The 9,837-nt window shown below is 28.7% G+C and overlaps 2 protein-coding genes across 4 annotated transcripts; one reads left to right on the plus strand and one right to left on the minus strand.

Moving 5' to 3' along the window:
- Window positions 1-117: 117 nt before the first annotated feature.
- LOC103579710 (cytochrome P450 315a1, mitochondrial) lies at window positions 118-5,045 on the plus strand. The gene is made up of 7 exons (XM_008561208.2): window positions 118-233; window positions 2,070-2,653; window positions 3,378-3,568; window positions 3,653-3,990; window positions 4,063-4,287; window positions 4,350-4,562; window positions 4,638-5,045. Exons 2-7 carry the CDS (start codon window positions 2,244-2,246, stop codon window positions 4,755-4,757), a joined length of 1,497 nt encoding a protein of 498 aa, XP_008559430.1. The 5' UTR covers window positions 118-233; window positions 2,070-2,243; the 3' UTR covers window positions 4,758-5,045.
- Window positions 5,046-5,204: 159 nt separating this feature from the next.
- On the minus strand, window positions 5,205-9,505 carry LOC103579712 (armadillo repeat-containing protein 5). Of its 3 annotated transcripts, none has more exons than XM_053742870.1 (5): window positions 9,490-9,505; window positions 8,626-8,668; window positions 7,987-8,519; window positions 7,693-7,916; window positions 5,205-7,614 (listed from the first exon to the last, which is right to left on the minus strand). In XM_053742870.1, the coding sequence occupies exons 3-5, from the start codon at window positions 8,236-8,238 to the stop codon at window positions 5,418-5,420; spliced, it is 2,673 nt and encodes an 890-aa protein (XP_053598845.1). In that variant the 5' UTR covers window positions 8,239-8,519; window positions 8,626-8,668; window positions 9,490-9,505; the 3' UTR covers window positions 5,205-5,417. The 3 variants fall into 3 exon arrangements, with proteins under 3 accessions (XP_053598845.1, XP_053598846.1, XP_053598847.1); XM_053742871.1 differs by lacking the exon at window positions 9,490-9,505 and having other exon boundaries at window positions 7,987-8,387; window positions 8,461-8,519; window positions 8,626-8,691; XM_053742872.1 differs by lacking the exon at window positions 9,490-9,505 and having other exon boundaries at window positions 7,987-8,398; window positions 8,461-8,519; window positions 8,626-8,691.
- Window positions 9,506-9,837: the final 332 nt, after the last annotated feature.

Here is a 9,837-nt window from a genome sequence, read left to right on the forward strand (position 1 = left end):
TATATATATATATATATATATATAGAAATAAATGTATATATTAGTTACTTAGGTATTCGTATGTTGTAATATATTTATATACAGTTATATATATATATATATATATTTGTCAATCATAACGATGTCACGTGTACTAGTCATTTAATATTTTATCCATTGTTCTTTATCAATAATGAATTGGAAATACTTTTTTTGTTTACTATAATGTCTATTAAGCACAGGAACTATAAGCAGTAAAGTATAAAAATTTTTATTATTGTAATTTTGAATGGATTAATTTTTATTTTTAAATTAATCGATGCCAGATCATATTTTGGCAAATATGCAAGCCGGGTGATATTTTGGCTGGCAGAAATTTATTTGTCACTTTATAAAACTGTTTTTGTCATTGATAGCATATTCTAATAAGTAGATTTAATAATATATTTAAATATTTAAAAATATCAATTTTTGAACAAGTTTAAAATTTTAAAATGTCCCGCCATTTTTTAAATTAATTACTTTCCCATTTTTCTTCATTTCGAAATTTTAAACTTTTGTAATTTTATAAATACTCTTTTTTTAGTTTTTTATCAGTTTTTATCAAATAAGTGATAAGAAAAACTATTAAAATTTTTTTTTAGTAAGCTTAGACTATGGAGTTTCTACGTATTCATTTAAAATTTATTTTTAGATTATCGATATTTCATATGTGTAATTAGTTATAGAATCGATTTAATTATCGATATATAATAATCTTCATTAAGAAAATTGTGATACGTGATTCAAATGGTGGTAAAACTATCATTGATGTTATAAAGGCTTAACAATAAAAATAAAATTTAAAATTCGTAAAAGATTTACAATCACAATGTACATGATAAATTTATTTTGAGTTTGTACTTACAAGTAAGAGAATTGTCGAGACAGTTTATTGAATTACATGTATGCTAAATTATTCAAGGCAGTGTTAAATTGAATAAAATACAATTGTTTCAATATATTTAAATCACTCTCATTTTATTATTCAATAAATTTTTTTTGAATTACAAATTATACCAATTATTTAATTACCGCAATATAAACAATTCAATTCCTTTATTTTTAAACTTTTTAATCTCATCAGCGATAATTTTATTTCAATTAAAAGTAAATACGCTTAAAAATTTTACAAAAATAAAAAAATTAATTGCCATCTGACAGCAAGAATGCAAAGCAGATTTTTAAAAAATTAATTAAAATTTTCTTTCTTATCGCGGTAAAAATTATCATAAATTTTAAATTTTCAAATTACTTTATAAAATCTACAAAAAAATCATCGTCATGTTTTTTTTAAAAATAAAAAATCCACCAATAAAAAACACACTTAAAATTTTATAGTCGTAATTAAAAACAATTATATTAATAACTTTGTTTTTTTAATTAATTACTAGAATGATTACAAATCTAGCATGCATTTGTTAATTATTATTATTTCGAAATAAACGAATAAAACGTAATTCGAAAAAAATAAAAAAATGCACATTTATAAAATTTAAAAATCAGTACATGAATTTTTTTAAATTTTATAATTTTAATTTTTTTCATCCATTTATTTATAATTTTAAATTTGTCTCATATCTTTTATACTATGAGTGTGAATGTAAGTGACATAAGACAAACTTCAAATTACAAATAAACAAACTAAACAATTAAAAATATAAAAATAAATAAAATGCACATACTCATTTTCAAATTTTATAAATGCGCATTTTTGAAATTTTATTCGAATTTTATTTTATTCACTTATTTCAAAATTTAAAAAATTCATAATTGTCAGCTACATTCACACTTCTATTACATTCGCGCTCATATTTCTAGAAATTTACTTCCAATACAAAAAAATATATATATATATATATATATATATATATATATTTAATTAAATAAATATAAAAGTATAAATTGCCATGACCAGTTTAGTATTTAAAACCACTTCTCAACTACAAAAGATATATCTTTCATCTTTATCTCACAAGTAACTTTATATATATTTTCTTCCAACCACTCATTTTATATTTTTTTCTTTTATCTTTTTAAAACCCATCAAGAGAGTAGATTTTGTTAAAAGCTCTGGGAATCAGCGCGGTCAGTCTACAAGTTAACTTCAAACCGTTCACTCCAACAGAACAGAGTTCTCCATACAGCGTAATCTTGATCTTCTTGCGTCTCATTCTCTCCTGATACATTATATACTAAATAAAATATTTAAAACTAAACAAATAATGTTTCTTAATAAAAATAATAACAACAAACTACTTACGAAACTATTTAATAACACGGTTGTTAAAAAAAAAAATAATTCAAATTCAAATAATAACAATATAATAAGTGACAAGTATTTAAATACAAAACCCATTCCCGAGTGTCCGAGACCGGGAATATTTGAATCAATAAAATCACTGGTTAATTATGACAAAGCAATGAAATTACATGAAATTGTTGATAAGAAACATCGAGAACTAGGTCCTATTTATAAAGATCATATTGGCCCGGTAACTGCGTTTTTTTTAAATTCACCAGAAGATTACAGGAAAGTTTTTAAAAACGAAGGACCGATGCCCATGCACTTCCTTCCTGAAGCCTGGCTTATTTATAATAATCTTAGAAAATGTTCACGTGGTTTAATTTTCATGTAAGTACTTATTAGTTATTTTATGATCCTAAAACTGACTTACAGTCAAAAATTTTCAAATTTCTTTTTAAAACAATCGATTTTAAAAAACTAAAAATATGAAAATGTAAAAAATTAAAAATTATTATGTTGACAGTAGCAGTCATTAAGAAAATTTATTTATTTTTAATAAACAAAATAAATATTGACAGGGAAAAATTTGAAAAATGTATGTGAAATATATGAGTGTGACAATTGGAAATTTTCAAATTTTTGAATAAATAAATAGAGAAGTAGAATAAAACTCAAAAAAATTCGTATTTAAATAAATGAAAAATTATTTCGCGCATTTTTTAAAATTTCATTATTTTAAATTTATAATTTAACTCATATCTGTTACTTTTACACTCAGTTTTATTTAAAAAAATAAAAAGTTTTAGTAAAATTTGAGCACAAGTGAACAATGAGTGTGAATGTGAGCTGACAGCTGTCAATGTTTTAAATTTTTGAATAAAAAAATCAAATAGCAGTAGAGTAAAAATTTTAAAATGCGTATTTAGAAATTTGAAATATTAGTACGCGCATTTTTTAAAATTTCATTATTTTAATTAATTTATTTATTTGTTTATTTCAAATTTATAAACTGTCTCGTTTAAAAACACTAAGATTTTCAAATGTCGGCTACTTTCATCATCATATTAAAATTTTGAATTAATTTATTAAAGTTATTAATATAATTAATAAGGAATGGAGAAGAATGGCTGAGTTTTCGAAGAATAATAAATAAATTACTATTGCAACCGTACGATGCTAAAGAAATAGTGATGAATTCCTGTCAAGATGCTGCTGTAACATTAACTGAAGAGTGTAAAAAATTAAAGAACGGATGCGTTATACCTGAGTTAGAAACTCGTTTATATAAATGGTCTATTGAGGGTGAGTTTTCTTTGTATTGATTGTATTCTGGTTTTAAAAATAACAAACAGCAACTATTTGAATTTTTAAAAATAAAACTTGTAGTTATGATGGCAAGTTTACTGGGATCTGCTTGGAATGAATACAGAGATACTATCGCTGATGGAGAGTCTGATAAACTAGCCAAGAATCTTCACAAGATATTTGTACTCAGTGCAAGACTATCGTTACTGCCAGTAAAATATGTAGTTAAATTTAATTTACCTGTTTGGAGAAGATTTGTCCAAGTTGTCGATGAAGCACTGGAACTTGTTGGCACTTTGGTGCCAAAGATGATAAAGTTCCAGGGAGATGGTCTGCTTTCCTTGATGATCAATGAAGGAATGTCTGAGCAAGATGTCACCAGAATAGTCGCTGATCTTATTTTAGCTGCTGGTGATACTGTAAATTTTTAATTGTCATTTTTAAAATCAATAACACCGGAGAATTTGTTTGTTAATTTTTAAAAATTGCAGACTGCATTTTCAACTCAATGGGCATTATTTTTATTGGGGAGTAATGAGGATGTTCAAAATAAATTTGCTGAGATTTCTAGTAATTTAGAATTAGAAGAAACTATTAAAAGTCCTTACATTAAAGGAATCATCAAAGAATCACTGAGATTGTATCCAACAGCTCCATTTTTAACGAGAATTTTACCAGATGATTGTTTGATTGCTGGTCATCTGGTTCCACGTGGTGTAAATATTTATTGAGACTAATTAGTAATTAATTATTTAAATAAATTGTCTTTGCATTTTAGGAATTAATAATTATGTCCTTGTACTCGAGCAGTAGGGATCCTAATAATTTTTCTAGACCAAACGAATTTTTACCGGAAAGATGGATCAGAAATACGAATGGTAGTTATGACAATGTATTGAATCCATTTGCTACTATTCCGTTTGCGTTGGGAGTAAGAAGTTGTATTGGTAGAAAAATTTCGGAAACTCAAATGATCATGACTTTGAGTGAGGTAATAAAGATTTATTTATTTTATTTATTTATTGATAATTGTTTTGAAAGAATAATTCAAATTTTTAATTTTTAGCTCGTTAAAAATTTTAAAATAAATTGTGTAAATAAAGAAAATATAAAATTGAAATTGCACATGATATCGGTGCCGTCTGAACCAGTTAAACTACAATTAACTCAGAGGATCAGAGTTTGAAATTAATATGATACTTAAGTTAACCGTCTAATAATTTTTTAATTTTTTAAAAAACGATAAATTTGAAGAAAAAAAATATTTAAAAAAATTGCACATCTAGTTTTTTTGATTTTCTACATGTGCATATTTTTTTTTTTTTTAAATTTAATTTTTCTCTATATAAATAATAGATTTATGTAAAAAATATTTACTGGATTAAAAAAATTCAAATAAATTTTTCCGCACCGGGAACAGAACCCAGAGCTCTTGGATCAAGACAAAGTTACGAAGCCTATAAATTTTTTAATAATAAAATATGTAATTACTGTAAAAAAAAACTTATTAATTAATTAATTAACTAAATAATTAATTTAAAATGAAAATTCGATTATTTATTCGTATGTATTTTATATTATAATTATTTATAATACAAGAAAATATACAATTTGATAAAAATGAAATTATCATGTTAAACAGAAAAAAAAAAAGTTAATACCGTAAATACCTAGACTAGATCAATATAAAAAGTTCAGTAACGTAATTTAATATTATAATTAATAATTACAGTTAATTAATATACAATCAACAAATGATATAAATTTATTATTTCTCCTACAATTTTTATTAAATAAATGTTGATTAATTATCGTGATATAAATTACAATCACAATTAAATAAATATTAATGCCTATCCAATAATTGTGATGTTACGATTTTTTTGACGTCATCCAAAAACTCATTAAAGTTTTTATCCCCAATGAAATCACTAAATGCACTGAGCCTCTGTTGCCGTGATAATTTTTTAGTTAGAAAATTAGTTACGCAGTAGGTTTTAAATTCCCCGCAGTCATTATCACGCGCCCAGTTCCAAGCACGATTTAAATTACAGTAACTTATACGCATCAATGAAGTCTCCGTCAATTTATCCAGTTCATTTATCATCAGGAAACGATCAGCAAGAAGGACCGCATCTAGTAGAGCTTCAATTTTAAATTTATTGTCATCATCATCATCATCATCATCATTATTGCTAAATACGTGACCACTTGCTGCTAAATATAGCATAATAAAGCCATCCTTTGATACATTTTGTAATCTAACTCTCTTCTTGCCGCCCTCATAAAAATTACCGTCGAGCATCGCCGAGAAAACTTGGGATTTAATGCACAGTAAATGCCTACAAGCGTCAACGGTCCCGCCGTCATCTAATTCGAAGGTAACGTTATTTTTAACAATGATTCCATCTTGATCCATGGGTACGCTGCTATCCCTGTTGTCCTTATCAGCAAATGAACGTTTCTCAATAGTCTCAGGTTCGATACCTAGAGCATTTGCCAGCTGACAGATCGACAACACGGCGTTGTCATTCAGCAGATGCTTGCGATCAGTTAATAATTTGAATATCAGCTCCAGTCCTCCGTAGTTATCGAGAAGTAGGCGAAGTCTGTCCCGGGATTTAACAAGAAACGGCACCGAGACTGCGACGATATGTTTATCAGCTTCCCGACCACGAAGAAGAGTAGCAGCGAGATCACCAAAAGCTCCCCCGGACTCGGCAATATTGCAGAGGATCTTCAAGTAATCTTGGGAGTTGTCTAGCAGCTGTGCCTCGAACACGAACCCCTGGAGGAGTAATGGAAGAAAGTAGACATGATTCTTGATAATTCTGTTTAGTATCGAGGGCGCGCGGAAGTTTTTCGACGTCTCCATGTAGGCAGTGAGCGCTTGGATTGTCGCAGAGTCTGCAAGTCCTTCAATGGGATCATTCCACAGCGACAATTCGGTCAGAAGAATCAGCGTCCACATGTGGGACAGATTTACTTCAGGAGTCTCCATCACCAGGTCATTTTCTTGGTCTTCGTCAAGGTCAGCCATCTCGTCTTTGCCGCCAACGGAAGCGAAACTCTTTAGAGAATCAGCTTCTTCGAGATTAGTTAGATTGTCTTCGTCGTTCCAGTCTTCAGTGTCGCTGCAGACTGGACTGTAGTTGTCTTCATCAGTCGGATTGTCATGTTCGTAATCAGGTAGAGGTGGTGAGCTAGTTGGCGATGATGTTGAACTACTAGGACTCCACTGACTTGGAAAATCTAAACTAAATCTTCCACTGCTGATGCGATTGTACTTGACTTCACTTGAATTATTTTTACGTGGAGGCGATCGCGCGCTGCGTTTCCTAGATGTTGACCCGCTGTCACTGGTATTGTCTGCAGAGCTGCTGCTGCTGGTTTCCAGCCGCACGTCCAGCGCCATGCGTCTCAATCGATCCACCAGAACCGGGACGATCCCATTTTTAATCATTATAGAAATACTGTTCTCGTCGTAGACAAACTGCGTGAGCGCGTGCAGCAACGCCGGGTGATAAGCTTCGTTATCCATGTCCGCCAGTAAATTGAGCATCAATTCCAGTCCCCCGTCATCGCGGATCCTCAGTCTGTTGACTGCTTCCCGAGATAGTAAACAGAAGCTCGCAATAACTTCCCGTGAAAATGACGAGGCAGTTGAATTCGTTCTCTTAATCTTCAAAAAATCAATCAAACATTCGACGACTCCGACTGAGCCCAACCCGGGTCGGTGATTGGCAACGCGACAGAGTTTGTACAGCAATTGAAATGATATTCTGCTATTAGTTTTACATAACTCGACGATGCATTGATAGCCGCATAAGTCTTTTCCTCGCATTTGTTCACCAGGTCTTGGATTTGACGTATCAGCAAAAGACCTCAGAGCTTTCAGACACGTTTCTATAAGATCTTTGTATTTATTTGAACTGGTGTCCTGCTGCTTTGACTTTGAAGTCACCAAAATATCGGTGATACTCTTGATCATATTCAAATTTAAAATTTCAGAATGACTTTGCTCGTTAATACTCCAAATATTTCTGAAAAAAACAGCAAATTTGTTAATTATTTACAAATGTGGTGTTTAAATACTGGTACTGGTGATCTCTCCTGCTTACCTGATAGCTCGTATGGCCATCAGCAACGTCGGTGTATTTGTTTTAGCATCAGAAATAATTCCATTGAGAGCTGGAATAACTCCAGCTTTGCAAAGCGCTTTTGTATGACGTTTAGAGTCTGCCATATTGCCAATAAGTCTGCATGCTCGGCAGTGAAGAGTCAAACCAGGGCCCAAGTTCTTTATTATCCAAACTACGTTGTTGGCAATCATTGACTCTCGCACCTGTACATATTTATAAGTAAATAAATATATAAATAAATAAAGAAACAAATAAAAAATATAAAATATTGACCTGTTCCCGGACGCTGCCCTTAAGAAATGCATTTGCGAGAATACTCAATGCGGTATCAAGTACTTTTGAGCTTTGGTACTTCAGTAATTTAATAACGATATCTAGACCAGCATCGGCAATAAATAACTCGAATGTTTTCGAGTCATTTTTAATTGCTGTGAGTGAAGCGAGAATTCCAGTCTTGGAACCAGCGCCGATGTGTCCAGACAATTCTGAGACGATTGCTAATTTATTATTGCTTTTTCTTGACATCTTTGCAGTGAGACATTAAAGGATACCGATCATCAGCATCATCAGCAGGTTGTCATCGTCTGTAAAGATAACTTGACAATCTGCCATTAATCCATTTCAAATTCATCGTCATGTCATATCGCTTTGTGTATTTACGTTCTTCTTATTATCTATAAAATTACTATTATTATTATTATTATATTAAATTGCGAAATTGTGTACAGTTTGGTCGGCAATGTCTACCCCCTCCTTTATTTTATTTCCACTGATTTAAAGTATTTTAAATACTGAAACACGGGCCCCTATAAATAAATTCGATATTATTATTGACGGTCTTACTAATTTAGGAGTTATTCTATTTTTTAAAAGTTATTTTGTTGTTTAATAAATATATATAAGTTTACATACCTTTAGTCCTTGTAAATTAGTATGTACTATAGTCAAGTACCAGCTGATCAAATCAGTCGATCATGCATTTTACGGCAACAAAAAATATTTTGTTGGTAATGTAGATTTTATTATTTTTTAATTTATCGATATTTATTTTAATATTTTTCATATATTTTATAACAATAACAGATTGATAAATTTAATTATTTAAATGTTAATTATGCAATTATTTTATGTAAATATTAGTTTTATTTTTTAAACGTCAGTTTAAAACTCGCGCCAATAATTTCAAAATTATGCGGGTGATTTTTATTGTTTTTAAAATTTTTGCAATAATAAAGATGATAAATTATTTTTATCATATGTCAGCTTAAAGAGAAAATGATTAAAAAATATATATGTATGTATTTGTCATACAATAAATTAACAATAGAATTAAAAACAAAAAGCAAGTCAGCAAAATTATTTAAAATATTTAATTGTAAGCGATTCTAGTGAGTAATGAGTAATTATAATATAAGCAGAGTATAAAGCTGATACTTTTTTATTTAAAAATAAATAAATTGATATTAATAGATAAATAATTTAAATTTAATTAATTAATTAATTAATGAAACGGCAATACAAAACGAATTTATTTTCTAATAGAATTTTCAGCGAAACTGTGGGTTTTAGAAAAAAATGTTTGAAACAAAAGTTGTAGGAAATTAAATTTCCTACAAAAGAGATCCTTAGACTTATACCCGTATCTCGAATAATTTAGAAGTTATAGCAAAAATAAATAAAAAATCATTTAATTTAAAAATATAATTAAATTTAGTTTCTTACTTTAAATTGTAATTACGCCGAAATAATTAGTCGTATGTAAAAACGTAATCATACCTTTTTTGTAGAGAGTTTAATTAGATATCATAGTGATTCGAACCATTTTTGTCGTATCTGTAACAGTTTCCTCAAAATTTCCATTTTTCCCAGGAACTTTTAAAAGAAAATCTTGATGTCAATTTTATAATTCGAATTTTCAAATTTTGCGGGCTAAAATTTACCTTCTAAATTTCATTTAACTTCTAATTAATAACAATTATAAGTAATTTTTTTTCAAATTTAAAAAAAATGGGGGACACTGTCTCAAAATGTCCTTAAAAAATACTAATTATTACAAAAAATATGAATGTAAATATAGCAGACATAAAATTTTTAAATTACATATAAAAAATTCAAATAACTAAA

Source organism: Microplitis demolitor, chromosome 2 (assembly GCF_026212275.2).
Source record: "Microplitis demolitor isolate Queensland-Clemson2020A chromosome 2, iyMicDemo2.1a, whole genome shotgun sequence".
Lineage (NCBI taxonomy): Eukaryota > Metazoa > Arthropoda > Insecta > Hymenoptera > Braconidae > Microplitis > Microplitis demolitor.